The sequence below is a fragment of the Nylanderia fulva genome, unplaced genomic scaffold (assembly GCF_048542155.1).
Source record: "Nylanderia fulva isolate GAGA-0341 unplaced genomic scaffold, ASM4854215v1 Scaffold8, whole genome shotgun sequence".
In the NCBI taxonomy this organism is placed as follows: domain Eukaryota; kingdom Metazoa; phylum Arthropoda; class Insecta; order Hymenoptera; family Formicidae; genus Nylanderia; species Nylanderia fulva.
In genome coordinates this window covers 2350608-2375974 of record NW_028190916.1, presented here as the reverse complement: position 1 = coordinate 2375974, position 25367 = coordinate 2350608, and the positions used below count along the sequence as shown (strand labels likewise).

At 33.9% G+C, this 25367-nt stretch overlaps 1 protein-coding gene across 2 annotated transcripts in view; it reads left to right on the top strand.

Moving 5' to 3' along the window:
• Teh1 (tipE homolog 1 phospholipid transfer protein) overlaps positions 1-24865 on the top strand; it is a 31575-nt gene extending 6710 nt beyond the window's left edge. Inside the window, exon 5 of one of the 2 annotated variants that reach the window (XR_003822569.2) lies at positions 23224-23288. Coding sequence is in view for 1 of the 2 variants with exons in the window: in XM_029322575.2 (XP_029178408.1) it covers positions 23224-23305 (82 nt within the window). In the remaining variant the exon portion in view is untranslated. Of the gene's footprint in view, positions 1-23223 lie in introns of both variants that reach the window. The other variant, XM_029322575.2, reaches the window with a different exon arrangement.
• The last annotated feature ends 502 nt before the right edge of the window (positions 24866-25367 follow it).

Sequence of the window (25367 nt, the reverse complement as noted above, 5' to 3'; positions counted from 1 at the left end):
TTGACCTCCGTCCGATAATACCTCGAAATTTGTCGTGCACGGCAAGAGAGAAGGTACGACATACGATACTGGCGTGTCACTTTTACCGGAGATCAAGTTTCGTATCAAAGGAGGGTAAAGATGAAGCACGGTGTTATTTCGTTATCGTATCCTTCTCTCTCTCTCTCTCTCTCTTAGAATTTCTACGCAACAAACGAATAAGCGTCGGCAGTGCTTTATAAAGCTCTCTTCTTCGAGAGGCCAAAATATTCTTCTCGAAACATGAAAATTTATTCCTGACGAGATATGACGTTCACATGCTGTCATCGTGCTAACGGTAAACTTTTCACTCGAGTTTTCACGGAGTATAAATTATATGAGATATAAATGGGGTCCGTAATCTCGCGGAATACTTACTTCCATTTCCTGTGAAAAGGAGCTGCTTCCTGGAAGCAAGAGTTAACTCCCTTAAATTTGCACAGCGAAAAATATGTATGCCTTGCAAAATAATACACTTTATGCGCTTGACAATCTGTTTTTTGCGAATTAGTCGAGCATTGAATGGAAATGAGACAAAATGGTGTACTTGTTAACTTGCGACCGCAACAAAAGACATAAGCGGATGAATAGAATAAAAAAAATCCCGTCGAACTTTTAATTGAAATAGCGTTTCGAAAGAACTCGCTTCGTGTCAACATGTGAATAAGAGAAAATCTCGGGGACTCATTTTACGGTCGCAATCACTATACGGGTATTAACGTGAGAGAACGAATGAAAATGAAAGAGAATGAAATTTTGAACCAGCATAATACAGTATATTTTTTTTCTTAAAACGTACAAAGGGTAAATGGTCTTTAGAAAAAATTCTCTCTCTCTCTCTCTCTCTCTCTCTCTCTCTCTCTCTCGCGTAAGCTATTAAATATATTTATGGTCTCCATCTTTTCTCTTGGACGTTGAAAGGATCTTGCGAATCTTGGATCTTCAAAAACTTATAAATATCTATACTTAAGTTTTTTTGAATAATTTTTATCAGCTAAATTATATAAAAAACTTATGTAACATACAGTAATGGAAAAAAACTTCCTTAGGTAGCGAAGGGAATTACTATTTAATTTTTTATATCTAGTTTTTTCTCTTTTATTTGTACAGATAAATAATTGAACCGCAGAACCACATCCGCATGATATAATAATGGGAGATATGATTAATGATAGTAGAGTTTTTTCTTAAAAATGAGAACTGCTAATATAACTTAAAAGAAACAAATTATTTATACATATTTTATATTATACATTATTTTTACATATCCAATAATTCACTCTGAATACAATATAATAACATTTCGCTTGACGTGAAACGATAAATGACACATTTTTAATAAAATATGATATATTAAAACGCGCTATTTCATATTCCGTGACATTTATTGAATAATTGATGTATATATGATAAAAGCGCCAATTAATCTACAAAGTTACAACTTTATTCTTATTGCGATTGTCGCGTAATGTGCAGGCACTTCGGTACAAATGTCGGAATTTCCAATTATGCGCAAACTCCGGCTGGGTTAATTTGACATTTGAGCAATGCTCTCTCCTCCCGTGCGATTTAGTCGCATTGACACAGCTCTGTTTTATCTCGCGTATCAGCGACGGTGCAAACCATATTGCAAAAGAAAAAAATTGACAGTGATCGAGAGAAAGAAAGTAAAAAGAGTAGATTATTCGTTGTTTCGCGCACGCAATTACATTTATTTTGCATTTCGCGAGAAGCGCATGTGTCGCTCGTTTTACAATTCCATTAAATATTTATCGACTCAAAGCGCAGGCATTGTTTATGATCTTCGTAGCGCGCATTCTTTTATTTGTATTATACACAAATATTTGTATTATACATTATCACGATCTCACTGACATGTAATGCATAAATCGATAATACAAATTTTCATACAGACAAAGGGAAGATATAAATTTTGTTTCGTAAAATTTTAGTATGCAGGATAAAGATTTAAATCCGATTCCAATAATCTAAATAATGAAAAAATTACAACTAACTTATTAAGATTCATGGCAATTTTATAAAGTACTTTTTTCAATTCCATTCCACTAACCTTTGATACTGTATCGCCTTTTATGTATTTCGATACACATGCAAATTTTTCCATATTTTGAATTCTATCGTTCCTTTTGTAAAATGCCTCATTTTAATAATTTTATCAAACTATTTACCGTGTAAATTCCTCGGGGATCAATTAACAATTGTAAACATGGACATAATTTACGCATAAAGCCGCATAGATATAGGCACGCCCAAATTTACAGCTTACATACAATTAGACGAGGCTTAAGGGCGACCGACTTTACCAAAGCGCACGCAAAATGCAATTGCAGTAGCGGTGCTTAATTGCACCGTGTTGCACAGAGTGTATAACTGCCTCCATCTCTAACACAGAGGCGTTTGCGGTAACGGCGATACATCGAAGGAAGATTAACTGTATGAAGCTTAACGTGTAACGGGGTTAATTTGACGGGGAAGGATAACAGAAAAGGATGTTAATATAGTGAACTGTCTGTACAGGAAAATGGACAGCTTTCGCTGTCGTTAGGGTCTTGCAATCGATTGGTTACCGCGCGCGACTTTAATAAGTTTGATCATTAAAGATACCAACAACGTTCACATGTATCGAGTCGTTATTTTTTTTCATATTTACAAAACAAGTTCAAGGTCATACCTTTTTAAGTGTCGAAGAAAATAGAAACAAATAGATAGAAATAAATAGTACCATTGAATGTGTAAAGCAAATTTTTTCAAATATTGTAGTACGCGTAATATTTTCTTTCTGATATATTTATATTTTTCTTATGTAATAAATACATAAAGGAAATATAAATAACATATTACGTAAAAAAATATTCCGAGTGGTGTATAAATAATTCGCTACTACTGAAACGTATATAAAATTCATATCCTTGGACGTTCAGTTTTCTTGACTCGAGTTTGTTTTGTTAGGATCAACAACGTAATGGAGGACCCGGTACCTGGTATCTCTATTTTCTTCGACGTTGTGTTATCTGTACAAATATTTGGTTCATCAACTAAGTTACACGCAAGTTCCTTTTCATCAGAAACCTTCCGAGGAATTGCATGCTCAATTATTACAGCAGTTTCTATCCTATCCATCGTCTTCTCAATAGATCTATTCAGAATCCTCGCATTATTGACTATTTATTCAATCTTGCGCTCGCGCTTATTCCCATCTCGTAGAATTACAATTTCGATCAAACTAAATCAGTTCATGACGCGTCTTCGAGGTCGCGCACATTATACACAACACACACCCAAGTCTCTTACACACTCATACATATACGATCTCATACCGTACACATTTCTACCACGTATAGTGGTAGACGCCACTGCTCGGTACGATTGGTGTGAAAGCCGTTATCTAGCTCACCATTAGGCACGATTGTAGTCTAATTGCTTTTGACGTACGTTCTGGCCGCGTGGAATCACTGTGTCCTTTTAAAAGTAAAACCGAATTTCCACGATAAACTTAATCGCGAAAAGTATCATGTTTTTTAAAGAAATTTTCTACCTCTAATTACAGCGAAAAAGATTGACATTAATTGATAAAAATAAAAATAAATCGTGAAATCGGAAATTGTTGAGTTGATTTTTTTTAACGAGAAAATTGAGAGTCGAAGTAATATCAATACTGTAAATTGAAAGCGACGTTGAAAATATTTTTTTTACGAAAATATTTTTACTGCGATAATTATTCCACGCAAATTTTGGTAATTAGAGTAAAGATTTCATCTCATAGATCTTTTATTTCATCGTAACAAACAGAATCGGGGAAAATGTGTTGTGAGAATTTTATCGTACAATTGTAATTAAAAAAATTGCAGTTAAGGAGCAAAGTAAAACCGTGGATATATATTTTCTGATAATATTTCTTCATACAATTTTTGAAAAAAATTCACATCTTAGTTTCAACGAAATTATCTATTGAAATCTTCGTTCTGATTTCCTCTGTCTTCGAATTATCTAAAATGTGCCACCGCTGTTGTTGTTTACTCCACATTGCGCTGAAAGTTTGCTGTCATTCGCCACGCGATGAGGAAAAGTCTCAATGCTAGAAACAATATGAAGGGTGGAATGCAGGTCATGCCGCGTCTCTTTGAAGTGAAGTCATCCTTTCACGTATGCTTCCGTTGAACGAGGCTGATTTTCCACGCTAGGGCTCACTTTAATTATTTAGATGTGATTCGAAGCGCTTGTCCGAGATCAAAATTAATTAAAGATGCATACGCTACATTCGGAGCAAGACCATAACAATCAAAATCGATAATGGATTTGTGACAATCGGTAATACTGATATAGATGAACGACGAAAACACAATACACATTGCAGACGTAATGCAATAATTATCGACAATGTATTCCATCGATAGATCACTATCCTCCATTTTCCGCGGCAGTTATTCACCGGTGCTGTCGACATTAATCGGCCTATCGATTGACAACACATTTCTCTCTCTATGACAGAATTTATTTATACAAAAGGGCTTTGATTTCATCAATCGATTTGCTTCAATTCTATTATAGTTTCTTTCACCCATATTGAAAGGAGAAACCTTTTGTCTTCACATTATATAACATACAAATGTCGATAGTGTACCATAAACTGCATGGATAATTGTAAATAATATTTGTATGAAATATGTTCGAAAATCCGGAAACGGAACTTTACCTTTGTCTTTTCAAATTCGAGAATATTCCAAATCATATGATATAACGTACACTTACAGATTCAATAATATTTGCCCTATTGTTGACAATATCTGTCAATTCACAATACACAGTAAAACAATACACGGTAAATTGATCGATCCAAACTTCTGCGATGGTCAACATGATGATTGATATGTCCAGTTTGTTTAGCCACGGTGGACAGATAGAATCGAACTTGCATGTGAATTGATAAATTTTTGGCCATCGGTCGAGCGATCTCACATTCCCTCGAATAAGTTATGCACGAAGTGTAGAGCGGTGAATCAAGTTCCTAAGCAGTTCAGGGAACAGATGGCGAAACAGCGTTCATCGATCGTGTCCCTTGTCGTCCTGCTGCCAGTTCCCAGTGAAAGGTAGTCACGATACGGCGAAAAGTATTTCAAATATGAGATTCATGCATTCATCTGCATGGATAAGTCAGGATTTTCCACAATTTTTCAACGCCGTCTCGGGAAAATATTTTCATCTGATAATTTGTTGTCCTTTATAGATTTTTGCCAAAATTTACATTTTTATTTTTATCATACGTTCCGAAATCTGAAATAATGATTCCGTTACGTATGATGAACAAATTATAATACTAATTACAACACGAACGAATGAATAAAAATATGTTTATTTTTAATATTGAATTTATTATACAAGAGGCTACATATATAAAAAGTGCAAATAGTACGAAAAATAATTGAGACAGCTAGTTATGTTTATTTATATATTTTTTAGAAAATATTTAAATTTAAATAAAATCATATAGTATCTAAAAGAAATATAAATTATTAATTAAATGATCATGTCCATCATCATGTTGACACATCGCAGAAGTTTGACTCGATTAATTTATCGTGTATTGTTATCGAATTAAATTATCACTAAATCAAATTAATTTTCATAAGAAAAGTATTTATTTTTTACAATATTTATCCATTTTAGACATTTTTCAAAACTTATAATTTTGCAACAAGAACTGTCAATTTTATTCTACACAGTTATTTATCAATAAATAAAAATTAAATATGCAATATTATAATGTACTATTTATATTTATATTTATTTTATCTATGAACATACTAAAAAATTGTTCCCAGCTTTACTCAATATAAAGTTACGAAAACACAGTTGCTTGCAGTTACGTTCTAATTTTTACAGCACATAAGTGCAGCAAATTAGATTTTCCGAGTAAGAAATTGATGCAAGAGTACTTGAGAGAAGCATGCGAGCCCAAAGTGGAGAGTCGGTCTCTGCGGAAATCGAATGAAGCGATCCTAGTGAGATCATTCCAGAAAACCACTAAACTTAACTTCAGTATACGAGTTACATTTCTAGTATAGATCTTCGAAATTATGTCTGAAAATTTTGATACGAAATATAGAGAATGCTTGGGTCATCTTAAAACTGACTTAAAACTACAGATATACTACAAATATAAATAATATAAATTTATGAAATATAAAATAAAATCATACATTTTTTCTTTCTTTCTTTTCATTTCTTTTTTATGTGTTGTCGGCAACTCTGTAGCTTTAATAATTTATTTTATATTTTTTGTAGATCTCTGCTTTGAAATTACAGGGTGAATTTAGCGAACTTACTTAATTTCCACGAAATGTTTGTTTGAAATGTGGTATATATATATATGTACGTATATAATACACCGTAAAACAGTTCACTTAGGAAAATTATATCGATCCACGGGAGAAGGACTCGGGGAAAAAAACGCGGCTAAATGCTGGCGAAGGCTCGCAAAACGGGGATGAGAAAAATCCGTAACCGACCGCGAGGTAGTCGGTTGAGAAAAGTGTAGCTTGGCAAGGACATTGCTGGTGGTATAATAAAAAGAGAGAGATCGTAAGTTTCTTGCGGCATTTCTTTCGCCGCCCGATCCTTGCCTCGAGGGACAGCTGGCGTGGGCGTCAAAAATGCACTTCGTTCCTTTCTCGACAATGTCCGATACTCGCTATTTCGCCATATTGTCACGCTTCTTTTTGGTACATATACATACACCGCCGCAAATTATTTAATGCAGTTAGCGATTAGTTTGTGTGTTTTATTTAGTTGATTTAAATATTTCTATATGCGATTTTTGTAAATAAAAACGGCACAACGTAAAATAATACTTTCAAAAGAAAGATTCACTTTTATGCATACATACATTTATTACGCGCGGCGTAAAAAAATTTATTTTATGTAATATACATACACATACGCACACACATATATAATATATATTATTACATATAAAATACATATTATATATATTTTTATATATGTTACAATAAAATAATTTTTTTTACTTTTTAACGGAACAGAATTTGTATAAATTCTCTGGTCGTGATTCACTTTGTTATACAGCCTTACAAAAAATTTCTTTTATTTGAATAAACTACACCGCGATATGTTTTCCATAATTTTTTTTCAGAAAAAGTTTCTTACATTGAATTTTACAATTCCAACGCCATGTTTGACTTTTCCCTCGTGTTCGTAGCAGAGTGTTAGAAATATACTTGGTTGACAGCTACAAGTTGCTGCTGAGGAATTTGTGCGGCGTCTAAACTGCTGGACACGAGCGACTTGTTGTGCTTTTCTCGGCAAAATTCCCTTGTGTGTGCAAAAAACGTGGCAGTATGGCGTGCCAGCGCTTTAATTCGAAAGCTCCCTTTTTGTGAGCTGAAGAGAGCGAGACAATTCCCTTCCGGTTGCTGGCTAATAAAGAGAACTTTGCGAATGATAAATATCTAGGGTTAATTAAACTAAAATTCTCTCCAGGACGTAATTATTTCTCAGTTCTCGATTGTGCGGTGCGAACCGACACTGCGGTCTAACAAAATCCATCACGTTTTCCAACTAAATCTCCCATTTAAGCCATAGTCAAATTAAATTTGTTGGTTTGTTTTTACAAGTTGTATCAGGCGGATTGGCTTTATATGTGTTGACACTGCCAAAGAGAATTAGTGAAACACGTTTCTTTAATAAAAAATAAACATTTTTTGAATATAAAAGACGTTATTCCGGTTTTATTTTCATTACATTTTGCGATTGTTAACGTAATTAATAAAATAAAATTATTTTAAGAAAAAAGAAATTTGAAATACGAGATAAAAACTTGTTTATAATATTTAAACATTTGCTTGATGTTCTTTTACAAAAAATATTCAAAAAATCAGATAGCTACATGTAACATGACATTTTTTAAGTTGAAATATATCTGTATATTTACATAAATATGAAACACAAATAAGCATTAATATGGACGGTAAAATTTAAAGAAAAATTTAGGGTAAGAGAGAGTATGAATCATGAGTGAGTTAAAAGACAGACTATATTTGAAAGTCAAATATTTTACACATTTTTTAAATTCAACAGACTTCAAAATAAATGTAAAACAAAATCAAACATTCATAGTTAAATTAGTTTATGTGCATTTCAATGATATCACGTGTCATACAGACCATTATATTACAACTTTTATATTTTTATTGAATAATTCAGAAACATTCTTTAGTATCTTACCTTTTTTTTCTTTATGCTTAGCCTCGCATTCCTAGCATGTATAAAGAATAAAATAAAATTCATAATATTAAATATGTAAAGAAAGAAAGAAATTGAAACTTTTACAACGTTTTAATATTAACTTCGTTGTCCTTAATTATTTAAATATCTCTAATCTAAAGTAAACGTACGTTTAAAGGGAATGAAATTTTGAACGAGTCTGCAACTGGTTCAGGTTAAGTTGGAAACTAATTTTCAAAGGATTATCAATGATTTTGCCGCTGTTGGCACTGTATCTCTCTGCCATGAATTTTTGATCGCGTTTCCGACAGAGTATTCGCCGACAGGAATATCACGTTGCTTTTCACTCGAGCGTTTTACTCGATAAACGTAGATAATTGTGTCCGGGAAATCTGTAAACGACATTACGTCAACGTTACGTAATCGTGATTTAGCGCGTCCGACTTTATTGAAAGTATTATGCAACACCAGAGAAGAACGTTTGCGTTGCGTGAATAACACATCGATATTATTCTAAAGCAATTCTTTATTCAATTACTTTCGCATTATTTTATTCGCTAAACAAACGTATATTTCCCTATTTAAGAAGCTGTGTAGCACTGGAAATTAATTTTATCAATTTTACCATATCCTTGCGATTTATAACTCGATATTTCACATATTCGCTATAAATTATTATGCAAATTGCATCTCTTGAAACTTACATATCGCTTTGTTGAATTCCACGCATGAATCGCGCATTATCGTTGATCTCTCGCTCTGTCTCTCTCTCTCTTATCTAATGTCGAAATTACATACGAAGCAAGTATTCCGGCAGTTTGAGCTGACATACGCGGCAAATTGGTGCTTTAAAGCGATGTTCGGCTAAACTGCAACTCGAGTTCTCATATCATCTTCCGAGTGCAACCAACCTGGTTGAACACGCGACACTGACGCTGATTTGGCAGGATGTTTGGCACTAATCTAAAGGCTCGTTTATTAATGTCCAACGGATTCATGGCCCATCGCAAATTAATCTCGTAATACCGCTATCCGCATCGCGGACGCCTGATATCGATGCATCAAATGTGATCGAATGCCCAATAATTGGTTCAAAAAAATAAATCAACTTAATACGATTATTTTGCTATCCATTTTTACAGCTGTCTAGATTCGCGAGCGATACAAAATAAAATGTATATTTTATTACATATATATATATTTTTTTTTGTTCGTTTTGAAAAAATTTTGCAATCGAGAAAAAAGCGATTATACTCGAGAGCGTTGTTCGCGGTTTCAGAAAGAAATGTTTGCACCACAGAGAAAAAGTTAGCGATTCGTTCGATATAGACATGACACGACACGACACACACGTGGTTGTATTTATAGTCGTGTACATGCACTTCGATCAAAAGAGTGATTCACTCGCGCGGAGGTCATCTTCCGGAAACACTTTCCAAGCATCGACGTAGGATCGCAAGTACGCATCTTCGATTGTCCGCCTGGCTGTTGGTTAATGCAAGAACTTGAACTTGCTATTCGCGCGACGCGATAAACTATACATCTCTCGCGGAATGACGTGACGTGACGTGACGTGGAGGCTAAGCAACTATAATAGTTGCGTTGTCTCTATACGAACCGCAAATATTGCGATCGACATATACACTCATTGTGCTAGGAATTCACCGCGGAAATTGCTCGCGAATATTTCCGTTAATATAATCCCGACTGCCGATTCTTCGACGTTGATTAAATATTCCGTGTAATTTATGGAATTTAAGGAGGATAGCGCGTTATATTGCGCGAACTAATAATATTCTGTTTTCGTAATTTAATTGCACGTCCATCGTCTGCGCATGCGATATAATGTGGCGCAATAATTAATTTTATATACTGCTTTTATAAGTTATATTAAATTCCCGATACACATACATACATACATATACATATACAGTATTATATAAACGTATGCGTGCTCTTGTTAAAAACTCGACTTGAAGAATTATAATTAATTTAACATAATAAGCCCCTTATCGTGAGAGTTTTTGCGATACGTTTAATTATTTCTATCAAATTCGAGAGTCTACTTAAAAATTTATCGCAAATGACATCGGCGGTGTATCATCACGAGTAAAACACACGAATCGTTTCTTCACATCGATGATGTAACGCCACGGCGATGAGAGTTAGGACGAGTATTTGATAAGGTGAAAAAAGTTATGGCGAAATCGATAAAGTTTGCTGCCGGAAATTATATATATATAAGGCAGCACAGTCTTTCTCGATATAGTACGATAAAAAATCTGCGATTTTAATTACTTCTGCAAAATTTCAACGAGAAACTTCTTCGCTAATGAAACAACTTTCGATACGTTATCTATTCTTCATCGTACAGTTGAAGCCATAGATCTTCGCAATAAAATAACTTATCAAATAGCCCCGACCGATCATTCTATTACATTGAAAATAATATATAACAATTATTCCGCGTTCGACAGAGAGGCGAGATTTTAACAGAGTTCGATTGGCGCGATGAAGATTAATCTCGTCGACGAAATAAGCTTGGATGGGGCAACCGTACGCTTCTCCCGCCAGTTGTTATTAGCTAAAAGTTCCTGGACACATTCCAACTTGGAATCAGCTTCGTTTGATCACCAGCTTCTTGCTATTTGCAAGAAATCCCTCGTAAAAGCCACTCTTGCGAAGATATAATTGTCTTTCTTTTATTTTCTTTCGATTGCAATTTATACAAGAAGCACCGCATATTTTCCTATCTTGGAAAAATAAATCAAAATTTTGCATAAGAAAATTGGATCAAATTAAAAAAAATTATTATTGGAATAAATTTGATTCTCCGTACCTTCAGTTTATATTTTTTAACGAAAGGTTACCTCGTTGTGTATCGCGCAGTTTGTCAGCACAACGAGACCTTTGCATTTTATTCCGTAATTTTGCACATAATTTGTACGGAGAGCTTTTTCACGAAATGAGTTTTATCGGGCTGTTTATTATTTAACATAATACGAACGCTTAAAGCTTAAAAAGCTTTAAGCACTAATTAAACATTTACTGTAACAGATTAAACTCCTCTAAAACATTTAACACGAACAATTAAAGAGACTTAATAAATAAATATAAAGCTGCCGCACGCACAAATTATTTTCCGATCGCGCATAAAACTTGCTTATTAATTTATACGATTGTTGAGAATAATTGGCGCATACGTGATTATTTTGCAAATTGGATGTAAAATCACTACATCGTCTCTTCGTGATCGCGCGAAGATATAAACTGAGATTGGCCACCTTTGTACACTTTCATTAAATCAATGCGCGCGCATATAGGTTTGTCATACATCGGCATTCATGTTTGAAGGCACATAATAAGTAATTAACTCGTACGAAACCCGTTCTCTCGTATGCTGAATGTAGTCGATATATGAAAATCGAGCTTCTAAAACTATAATCGGATTCGAAGTTTCCCCACAATGCTCTTCTATACAAGCCCGCGTCTTCTGCAACCACTTCTACATTCGTGGTAAACTAAACTGAGTCTGAAACTAAGCGACTTAGAACTTACTCAAGAAACTTCTATTCCATTACGTAATCACGATATAGACCCCACCATGTGTTACGCTATCATATTTGAACATAGAGATGCGCAATTCTTCGTGGAGACTAACGTAATGCAAAATTTTCGCGGAAAATTTCATCGCAAGTTTCCTGAAAAACAAATTCGAAGAAAAGACAACGTAATATTCAATATAATAATTGCTTTTAATTTAATATGTTTTTAAATGTAAATACCAACGCGGTTAATCAACAAATTATTGTATTTTCCAACAAAAATTAAAAGATATTAAAATAATACAAATATATATTTATTTTATTTAATAAATATCACCAATAAAACATTTTATTAGCATATTCGTCGCATTAATTGCAATGTATTCTAAATATCATACAAATTAAAATATTTCATTACAATTCTAAATGTTAATATAAATTGAAATTAAAATAAAAATTAAAGCCTAGAGCCTCAGGTTACGCAAAAAATATCTAAAAGAGAAAAATATACTTTAGCGGCATAATTATTTTATGAGATACGAAAAAAAGAAATGTGGAAAAGAGATAGAAGATAGAAGGAAGATAGAGAGTCTCATTTGTGCTATAACTACAAAATATACCAAGCTTAAATCCGCGAGATAATTTCTCTAGGAAAATTCAAAAATTGTATTTACTGGACATACGGAATCTTTCCTCTTTTCAAAAGAGCACTTTCCTGATAAAATTTCCTAATGGCACACTTCTAAACCCGGAATAACTCACACGTAAGCTTGCGTTTCTTCGCGATCTCTTCTTCACACGTCGGCAACGAACGGGTGAGTTTCTTCGACCGAAATTTTATCGGATTCCAACGTCAGTCGAGAGAAACTGGCTTCCGTTGCGGAAGTGGCTTATCCGTAAAGGAAACGGGTCCCCTTTACGTATAAGAGCGCACACCGTTTTACGGTCATTCCCTATCTCAAAGAGGACGCCATGCAACGATATTACATACATGTGTGATTCGATATACCCCAACAAATGTATATGTATTTGTATGTAAATATATATATATATATATATATATATATATGTATACGTGAACGAGAGGCACACGTAATAGCGATACGATGTTTTAAGGGATATAGGTCAGGGATTCGCGGGATTTCTGCACATGAATGCATCGACGATGTGTTGTTCTATATAAGCGTGGTTAACCTGAATTTCGGAAAGGCTAGCAGAACGGATGATTCGGTTATGAGTCCGCGGAGGGAACAATTTTTCCGTCGTCGGTAATTGGAAATGTGATTAGCTGACGATGGCCGTTGCGAAAAACCTCGTGACGACGCGCTAAAGTTAATTAACTTGCAATCTTAAAGTTTACACGCGACGTTAAAATGTCGACGTTGCGTTTATTTTTTTCCCCACTGTAAACGTGTTTACGACTAGGAAGAATGACGCGCGCACTTTGTCGCGTGTGTGGTAGAAAAACCGTCGCTGCAGGAATGAATACGATAATTACACATGAATAATTTTCACGTAAATGCGTGTGGATTCGCTTCATTAATAGAATATTTAATTACGCATATTATTGATCTCTTTATTAGTATTTTAATTTTATTAATTTTCTGTATTTTATTAAATCACGCTGAGATCGCGTTTGACGTTTCGAGTATTATTTATATATGTAAAGAAAAAAATAGAGATTTAATATATAGAGATTTAATATATTCTTGTACAAGAGAGAGAGAGAGAGAGAGAGAGAGAGAGAGAGAGAGAGAATTCATATTTGCATAATTTCATGTTGCTTTATAAATTTATTCTGGAAGGCCGTTGGACGACGACGCTTTATGCAAAATACTTTGCCAACTAGCGCGAACGTCGCTCGCGATTTTTTAATCGCATGTTAAACTGATAATCTGCCAGCTGATGCCTGTGGCATTCGATTAATTCACAATGGATCTTTTAGCGATCATTTTTTGCATTCGCGTTCACGGGAAACAATTAGCAATGAACGATCGATAATCTTCTCCGAAGTCATATTTTCCATAAAATCATTATATCTAATAAAACGTTCACTGAAAAAAAATTATTAACTTGACTAAATCGTTTAATTCATTTACTATTTTGTTAATTAAACATAAATTAGTATTTAAATCAAATATACATTTTGTTAGATTTAATATGTTATTTAATTTAAGTATTTGTGTATGTTCAAAATTAACAAAATGATATTTAGTTGAACGATTTAGTCAAGTAACATTTTTATAACAGAGCACTGTTATATAACAGAGTATCTCAAAATCTTCAATATCAACTTCGAACTAAACGAAATATAGAATACACGTGTATAACAAAACGAAAATAAATTCTAAAGAGAGAGAGAGAGAAAGAGAGCTTAAAAACCGTGACATATTCTTAAAATAAAATAGAGAATCTTATACGACGAGATGATTTTAAAGAAAAATAAGAAACATACGATATATATGAAATAAGATACGACTGTATATTGCGAATAACACAAATCCAAATTGAATCTGTTGCTGAAAGACACTTCGAAGGATTTGCCATCAATTTTGCGAAATCTCCGCGGACAATCTATCAAAGAAATACCCAATGGTGTCACTGTTCCAGTTTTTCTTTGAAAGATATATATATATATATATATATATATATACATACACACATAACAAGAGAGCGAAAAAAAAGAGAAAGAAAAAGGGAGGCTTTCACCTCCAACTTTTTTCAGGATATAAGCATCATCGATCGCGTTGTGTGCTTCCACTTATATGCCCGGTCATTTTCCAACGTGTATAATATGGCTAGCATTGACCGCACGGAATCTTTCTGGCACATTATATTAAGCTGTGGAACTTTTCCTAAACGAACTTAGGACTGACTCTATTTCTGCTGCAACAAAGTTTTCTATGAAACTAGTAAAGCTTTTAATAATCTGCAAATAATTAAAAATCTCGATATATATACCTCCACTCATATCTAAGGTATTATAATTACAATATTTTGAGTAATCGATATATCTGCTAAGAAATAGCATCTCTTTTCTTTATGAATTCATCTTGAAGAATAAGTTAATTACAAAAATACGTAAAATTTCACATTTTAGCTATAATATTATTTTATTTTACGTCAGTAAACTAAATTTCTCGATATCTCAAAAATGTAACATTTTTTTCCAAAATCATACATAATGCTCTATACTCTATACAATGTCTATCTATTGATCGGTTATATTTACAGAGCGTCCAAAAATGATCATCTTCAAAGTCGCCATCTATATTCCTGACCACGGGCAAATATCAAAATTCCGTCCACGTTTATATTCGCGAGAGATTATTTCTTTTAGAAATTCAAAACTTTCTTCGAAATCGGCATTTCCTCACCGAACGGTGGCCGAATAAATGCGACAGCATTGTCGCGAATGTGTGCGAAGAATTCGTACATTTGTTATCGCTCTTCCACACTCAGTGTGTCAAAAGCCACTTCGGTATTCACGCGAACGAATGTCGCCCTTCTACGCCCGATATCATGGTTGATATGACAACTGAAAGGTAGAAATGCATCCATTGTCTCGCTATTTGACCATGAGATTCATCATGCTATTATCCTTCGAATTGCGTTCTTATTGTTTCGACGAAGGACGCGAGGCAACTTGTCGCCTCGACGCCGATTTAATATACGGCGAGTAATTAAGTGTAATTTAATATTCTAGTGATTGGACTTGCAAGTATACTTACTTAGATGTGTCTCAAGGATGCTGCGAGAATCCTCCGAATGTCAAATTGGAATCTTGCGATCATTTTGTTATTTTGAGACATAGCGTATAATAAAATTGAAAAAGTTTCAAACAAAGAATAATTTAAATTAAATAATTTTAAAGTCAACTATCATTTTTTAATCAAATCAAAGTATAAATATTAATTTTTATATTTGTAAAAAAATTTAATAGATGCAGATTGTACAAGTTATTTTACAGACGAACATTTAATGTCTCGAAGATATTCAATTCGTGAAATATATAACAATACTATAAATAACTCTTACATAACGATACATTTCTCTCTCTCTTTTTGTATGCGCGAGTTTTGTAGGTGCATTGAATTTCTGACGCTGCCTCTCTTCCCTCGTAATTTTATGTTCAACGTGAAAAAAGACTGTCCCGGGAGCACCTTTTATGATATTGCATTAGTGTAATTTTGCATGTGGTAAAAAAGATCGCATTATGGTGATAGTAGGCGGTAAAGACTGCGTAGGTAGCTATACTTGTGTTCCGTTGAATATTTACGAGTACAGCAGTTCGTGTAAAAAAAAAAAAAAATAGAGGGAGCATATCTTAAAGATCGCTGTCAGAGACGTCCTACGCAAGCGGAATAAAACAGCTGACCATATTGTAACACACGACGAGTCTAGTTCTAGCTTTGAATAACGGGGGTTGACGCCAGTAAATGATGGTGTTATGTGCAAAGATGGATCGAAACGAGACATGACCAAGGCGCGACGCTGTTAGGATTATTTTTAGCTCTGATTATGTGTAATAAATCTTTCCTCTCCCTCTTGCCGATTTGTGTGATTAAACCTAATTCAGTCATGCGCGCGTTTAGCGCTCATTAAGAAGCGGATGTATAAATTGCGTCGGCAAAACCATCAAAATTTAAAGGGTAAAAAAATATGAAAAATTACGAAACATTTACAAGAAAATTTGGAATAAAAATTAGACAATACCTTTTATAAAATAATAACGAGAAATATTTGTCAAGAATTACAGATTTTTAAAAAATACATAAAAAATAATCATGTTGGATAATTATTATTTTATACTTTCATGAACGCTTTCTTTATACATATATAACATTTTTGGATTATATAAGAATATGTGAAATAAGAAAATGCGTTTTAATATTTCTGTTTTTGTAAATTTTATTTATTTCTCGATACATGCGTTCGTGTACACTCCCGTTAGCGTGACGCTAACGAATTTACGTCAGAACTGAAAGCTTTACACCGAACTCTCTTGATTATCACATGCGTGCTTTGGTTGCCATGATTATGAAGGTCACTCTGATACGTTCCTACTTAATACAATATATTACGAATAATCATTAAATTATTTAAACTACATAATCATTCTCTTTTATGCACACAAAAAACTCAATGTGCGTTAAACCACAATTAACATTATTAAATATAATTTAACATTATTATTTATTGTATTACAATTTTAATGATCAATTAAACTATATCGGAGAGAGAAAATTATAATTTAAGCATATATATATCATTTATATATGTATACACCTATACTATATGACAAGTATGGCAATCGAGCACACCATATATTCGGCTTATCTTAAGCTATTGGATTTTTGGCAAAATTTCTGTAAAAGCGGTTAAGTAATCTAAAAAAATCCATATTTATAGCTCAAAGTAGTAATTCACTACTTCGAGCTTGCAGGTCAGAGGATTAGTGACGATAACAACATTGCGGTATCCGAAACTGCAGGAAATACTTACTTGAATTTCCATTTAATATCCATTATATTTTCTAGATTAAACTTTTTCAAACATTTATTTTTAAAATTTTATTCCTAAATTGCACAACAATCTTATTTGTTTTTTGCTTTCTCTCTCTCTCTCTCTCTCTCTCTCTCTATTGTTTATTTTATTTTTTATTTTTAGGTTTATCTATTTTTAGATTTATGAAGCTTGAAGATAAAAAAGTTACCAATAAATTTTTTAAATATCAAACATTTTCTAAAAATATATTTTTAGAAAAAATGTTCAAAAAATGTCAAAAATATAAATAACAAAATTATATTCATTTAAAATTATAATTATATTCAGCTAAAACAATATTTATTTTCCATTCATTAATCAAATCTGTAATAAAAAATTATATGATAAGACTATTCTGTACATATTTCTTTTTTTGACTTTTTGTTTATCATTATCAATATCTATTTTCTTCTTTTATGTTATTCATAATAGACAATGATGAGAAGTTCTCACGCTATGACAAAAAATTAATATTTTTTATGGAAGATATTTTATATAATGTTTGTTAAAATCTCAATCCCATATTATATAAATGAAATCAACTAAACAAAAGATATTTGTTAAAAATTCTATAGTTGATATAAATCCATAAATTACATAAATAATAAGTGTAATTTTCCATAGTTTTATGTAATACATTGCATATTTTTTCCCAGTGCAGTACTTTCTTACGATTGCAAAAATTGCAGAAGTATATAAGACACTTTGTAAAACACTTGTAAAACGCACGGTTCATTACAAGTACGAAATTGGAGGCTGCGCCACTCCGCGGCACAATTATCTCGGTTTCCATCCCATCATGTCCCGTCAAATTGCTTAAGACTTAGTTCGCCTAAAAGCGAACATGCATAGAGTGCTGTCACTCTGCACGAATCTCAAGAAAACGTCGTCCTCGACCCTGTCAACTCCAGGTCGACGCGCGAAGTCTCCTCGCTGATCGGCGGCGTCCTTATTAAACGCAGTCGGCGGCTCCTTCAATTTCGTACTTCAATCGAGCATACCTAGACCCTAAAATTGATGTCCCTCGACACTCGCGGACTCTCGTAATCATAACTTTGCGTCTCACGGGGACCGCGCGGATATAAGGGCGCGTATCCGTTATCCGTCGCCTCTCCTGCTGTCACGCGACTGCTTGGTAACATTCCCTGGCATTCTGAAAAGGTCATACTAGTCGGTAATGGCCATGGTCGTGTGCCGCATATGCTGATGGACGGGCGCGAGAAAGGGAGAGAGACGGAATTGAGTTAGCCACATCTAAAATACAGCCCCCGAGGGGTCAACCGGCACCATTCTTCGAAAAGAAATTTTTAATGCAAAAATGGAAAAATAGACGCTTTTCTCCTTCTTCTCCTTGCCTCTCCTTTCAATGGAACTTCTATTTAAAGTTTGTTCTATCCAAACATTCGCGACCAACGTGATGGAAAGTTGAAAAGTTTTCGAGGTACCAATAGTTTTTAATTACATGCAACTACTGTTAAAGGCCCTTTGCAAATTAAATATTCAAAATGCATTAATTCCGGGCAAATTTTTTCCAACAGAGAAAGAACTGAAGGAATTTAAATTTGAGATTTCATTGCAAATGTATATTAACGTCATGGTCGGTTTAAAAGACTGTGAAAAACTGATTATGAGATTAAAATATACTTTTGAGTTAAAATATACTTTAAATCTTAGACAATTGTGTGTATCGTATATATATCTTTCATGGAAAATATTCAAGCAATCTCTCATCGCTTTATTTTATCAATATTATTCTCGCTTGAAGACAAATTATGTTTCTTGCGAAATGTAGATTAAATGAAAGTCGGAGGAAAAAGGGAAGTGGAGAGAAGATTAATTCGCGGCAAATTTTCGCATTGCATTGTTCGAATTGTACGCCTTCGAATTTGAAACGTCACGCCTTTAAGCATGACAGCGGAAATCGTTCCTGGCCGCTCAGGGAGTTGTAACTTTATTAGTTAACAGAAAGTTAGAATTAATAAGGCGCTAAAGCTTACGATGAACTTTATGACGATCTTATCGAAGTCCCGTTGTGCTGCACGCTCGTAAATGTAACAAGTACTTCACCAGCTATCGATTTCCTACTGACAGTCACGTCATAGAACGATTTGCCACCTTTATCGTACCTGGTTATCACTTCTATTCGGCTCTTTGTTCACCGATATCCTGAGTCTTCCCGCAGTCTTCCCAAAGTTAATACATTTCATTGCATAAATCAGATCGACTTATGCATCTTGTATTCTCTCAGTTCTTCGTTTCATTTATCCTCTTCAATTTTCTCAAGTCTCTTATGTACCATACATACGCTTCATCAATTATTGAAATTGTTGTTACACGATAAAGTCAAGAGCTATAATATTGTACGAGCAAATTAATATCGTTACATCGTAGATGTCGATTTGTAAGTGACGTGAATAATTTGAGAGAAAGAGCGGATGACGAAATAGCAAATAATTATAAAAAATTCTTCCATGCTCGGTGCACACTTTGGCCGGATCGCGATCGGCACGCGACCTGACCCGAAGCGTTGTCGTACTACTATTAAGTAGTAACCACTGCGTGAGCGACGCCGTCCGATACCATCGGTCTACGACTACTGCGCCTGACAATAGCATACTCGGTATTCATCGCTCTTTTTCAGCGGACCGATGTAGGTCATGGTGATATCGCATTCAGAATTCTTTTTTTTTCTCATCACCCACGGTGATTCGCTACCATCCCCTTTCGTCACCTCTCGCCGCTCTTCTGCCAACTCTCTCGACACGCTTATCTTCGTTATTTCTCTTTAAGCCCTTTATGTCAACTCTATATTGCTGTAGATGGTTTTAATCTTTCGCGAGAATTGTTTTACGCTTTTGCAACATTTGTTTAATATTCGCACCATATTGCAAGACATCTGAGATCGCGATAAATCCAATGAAAACAACATGATTGTTTATAAATTTCAAAATCAAATTTTTTTCTTTTTAGCGATAATTCAACCAAATATTTTATTTCAATCGCAATTCTTTTTTTATGTCTTCGAGATATGTTAAATATTTTAATAATAAAATTACAAATTATTATCCTGATTGATGAATAAATTTATGCTCGAACACTCATACAAAGATGATTAATGTTTATAATAATAATTCAATTAAAACAACATGATTGTTTATAAATTTCAAAATCGAATTTCTTTTTAGCGATAATTCAATCAAATATTTGGTCTTATTCGCAATTCTTTTTTATATCTTCGAGATGTTAAATATTTTAATAATAAAATTACAAATTATTATCCTGATTGATGAATAAATTTATGCTCGAACACTCATACAAAGATGATTAATGTTTATAATAATAATTCAATTAAAACAACATGATTGTTTATAAATTTCAAAATCGAATTTCCTTTTAGCGATAATTCAACCAAATATTTGGTCTTATTCGCAATTCTTTTTTATATCTTCGAGATGTTAAATATTTTAATAATAAAATGACAAATTATTATCCTGTTTGATGAATAAATTTATGCTCAGATACTCATATAATACAAAGATGATTAATGTTTGGATAATTTCTCTCGAACGACAAAGTTGAATTAATTGAGGGATAGCTTCACGGTAAGCTGTCCATTTAATTCTAAGATACCCTGTACATATTTTTGCGATGACCGAACCGCTCCATCGCAAGCGAAATCCCGCATGAATATGCAATATTCTTAAGCCTCAGCTCGACTGTTAGCGCACGAGCGAACGTCGACGGCCCTCAACCCAACAATGGAACCTTTTGTAACCAGGATTTGACTATCCCATTCTTTGCGGCACGTAATCAGAAGAGGCAATCCGCGGAATTTGGGTTGATGTGGTTTCTGAAAGTAGACTATATGTAGGAATAGGACGTGCCAGAAAGAGAAAACGTCAAAGGGAATCAAAATGCACCAGTTCTCTTCTTGGTTGGCGAGCCATATTGCGGACAAAAATTCAATAGAATCATAAAAGAGTAAGAACAAAATACGTCGAAACATCGCTTTTATTCTTCCATCTTTCCTTGCAGCATTTTAACCATTTCGTTACTTACATAAGTGAATATATAGGATAATCCTAATATAACTCAATGTGTTTTAAGCATATTCAGATATTGAAAAAAGAATGAAATGCTTGCGAAAAATATTTCACGATAGCATTAAAAGTATTTTCGAAATTCAGAAATTTTATATTAATAGTGTTTTCGACACATATAAATCTTACATATTACAAGCCATTTTATTTTGCAAATATTCCTGTCGCGCGATCACAAATACAGAATTTCTTCGATCATTATTACGAAAAAAGAGATTATAGAACAAATAATAACTGATAATTAACGCGCTTTTAAATCAAATGTGGCATGATTGCGTAATATTGCAACTCAACGTGCGAACATAATTACTGATATATACCGTTTCATTGACGTCACATGATTCATACATATCAGATTCATGTGAACTGTCATTCAAGCACACTCGCGTGATAATATATACGGAATTGTCTGAGGTGAATGACGGTGATAAATTTCGACAATAGGTTAAAAAATTCGACCGAAAATGTGACCGCGCGCACAATCACATTTTCGTTCCAATTATCTGTCGATCAAACCTTTATATTTTCGAAGCTACTGAAAACGTGTTTCCCTTCTAATAGACGAAAAGAATTTCTCGCATTGCGAGATCGTTTCATCGCTGTGTAAACGACGGGGTGGAACGTTCGTTCTGCAACGACTCGATTATTCCCTCGTTACAAGTCGTTGCGAGCTCGCTACGGTTGTGCAATCGGTGATTTCATGTCGTGTATTTCATCATCGTATTTTTCAATCACTTTTTTTATACATGCGCGCATTCTCGTCGTCGATTTTCAAAACTTTATTATTAAAGAGAGAATTCTAAAAAAAGTGTGTTCGGAACAAAACTTTCAAACAAAATGACTTATTTCTTTTTCATCCTCGTATTTTCACGTTTCAAATTAATGCATTTATTTATATTTCCAGACATATGAGAAAAAAATATAATTAAAAAATAAAAAATTAAAAAAAACAGCTATTTTACTTTTCGTTTACTTCTAATATTGTTTTGAAATCTCTGATGTGTAAATCATAATGGTAATTAGAAAATAGGTTCCGAGGGAGAGAGAGAGACAGAGAGAGAGAGAGAGTCGCAATTACTCGTTGCAATGAATCGCATTTCTAAGAATGCAGTCTCGTCTGGAGTGGTTTAACGAAGTGCCTTAATAAGAAAGCCATATCAAACGGGATGGAAGTTTCCCTTCCCAAAGAGTTAACGTCGAAATAAATTATTTGCACTCGGCGTATACCGTAAATCCAATATAATTTAAGTAGATTTTGCAATTTTATCAACTGGTAACCCACGGACATTAATCTGTTTTAATAGAGCTTATTAAACTCCTTGTTTTTTATTGGAAGAAATGGCTCTACGCGCTTTTTCCATGATTTAATGGAAAATTTCCTCCGATATCTTCTTTTCTGCGAGAAGAGGAAATATATATACACAACACTCTAATCGATCCTTGGTCTCTTAACTTTATTCTCACTTTTTTCTCTGTCTTTTTCCTCTTTCACTTTTTCTGATCACTTGTGCTAACTATCGCTACCAATTTGCCATAATATTGTAAATAAGATTTCAATATACATATATATCATACAATATTCTATTATATTATAAAAATTACTAAATTATTATTATAATATAAATAACTAATTATTTTTATAATCGCGTAATAGAAGAAGCTCTTCTCTCCGATTCTTTTAGCAAACAAATCTAATCTGATATTTGTTCTCTCTTTCGCGCTAACCATCCCGCTCGCTTTTTCTGTTGCAGCGACCACTCAATCAGCAACCGCGTGGACCGTCGCGGACACCCAACATATTGCGAGTGCGGCGAGGTGACGAGGCCCTTATGACGACGCGAGGAGACGGCTGAGAGTGCCCTGGCCACATCGCAGTCCGATTTCTAGGCCCCGTTCACTCTGCCCGTCCTCGACCGTCCTCGACCGGCCGTTCTTTGGTGCCGGCAAAATCTCTGTCTCTCGTTTGAACTCTAAACTCTGCATGTTTTCCGGCAGCATTTCATTCCGACCGTCCCCGTTCACGGCATCGCCGTACGTGTACAAATCAACATTCGCGTCGAAAATGCATACATGAACACGTACGAACGCAGAGACACACACACACACATACACACGGATACATACAAATATATACACACATATATATATATATATATATATATACGACTGATGCAGGAACAGGAAACGATCCTTCGATTCTCCCGACGAACTTGTCCGCTGACTATAAAGAGTAGAATTGCTCCCGCGGGTAGTTGCTGCAACGTTACCACGTGGTTATTGCGTGGTTAATTGGTACAAGGGCGGTTCGCGGCTAGTAATTACCAGTGACTGTGCCGGTGGTAATTGAGTGATCGACGCGATTATATAAAGCGCGCACGACGATGAAAAGTAAACCGTTTGCGTGATGCGTATCTTGCGATCTGGACGAAAGGTAAGGCACAAATTGGCTATCATGTGTAAGACGAATAAATTTATTTTACACCGAGATGTATAACATTACAAAACGGTGCATTACATGCTGAATGACGTTTCGTTGGGTAATTATCAATTATTAATAATGTTCGAAAAGTAAGATTTTTTTTCACGCGTGACATTACAGTATAGAAAATATTAAATCAGTTTATCCTTTATCAGTATTGAAAAAAAGGATGAAGCTGATTCTCGGAGGAAAAATTATTTTTGCATATATGACAAATATAATACAAGTATTATATATGTATATATATATATATACATATATTAATGATTGCGATTTGAATATGAGAATGCTCGAGATGAAATATGATATGAAAATGCTTGATATAAAATATGATACTCAATCGTTCCGCTGAAATTCAAGCGCGCACGAGATATCTATATATTCTAATTTTATAACAACATTTCATAAACAATCACTGTTGGCCTACGCTCGCGCTAATTAATTTCATTTGACGATATCGGGCGCCTTTGAATCCTTTTGACGCATATGAATATGAGTTTAATAATAAATATTTGCCGGTCAATCTGCAAACAATGACAAAAATTATGAAATAATAAAGCGATAAATTGAGCTTCAAATATTTTCAAGTAAATAAGAAGCCCCGTGTAAACAAGGTTTAGGCTTTCTCTATTACGTATGAAATTCTGGAAATGCTGAATAAACATAAACGTTCTGCTTGCACATCCAGCCGCCAGTTTACTCACACGTTTATTGAAAGTTTTCACCCACGTATGACCGAGGTGAATGCGTTTCAATTGGTTGCGCACGTGGTTGGAAAAGTCTACGCTCGCAAAATTAATCGGAGATCACCTACGAATCTTTTTGGATTTCAGTATTGTGATCAAAATTAGATCGATAAAAACAGCGGAATCAAAAATTCGGTATAATTATACATATATTTATTTAATGAAATTAATGAGAGATAAATATATCATTTATTTTAAAATATTTTATAATAATTATCTTTAATATTTACTCTGCTCACTTCTATTTTTTTTTATATTTATATTTCTATTTTCGCGTTAAATTAAAAAATTTTAAGTTTTTTCCGTTTTATAATACATAGAAAAAAATATTGTATAAACACACATATATACACATATACATACACACATATATATTTTTATCTATAAAAAATATTTTTATATAATTCTCTTTCGGTGATATTGTAGCACTCTCTTTTTCTATTGTCTATTGATTCAAAATTTTCTTTTACGCATAAGAAAGTCTCGCGAAAAATTTTCGTTTAGCGACTCGCAAATAAATGGACCTATCTCGAATCTATCTGCGAAATCGATCGGCACAACTGTAAACCTCGCGACAGCCAATTTATTTTCCTGCCACTAGAAAGTCGTTATTCTCGAGAAACCGTTGAAATGAGAAAGCAGAGAAAGAGAGAGAGAGAGAGATGTCGAG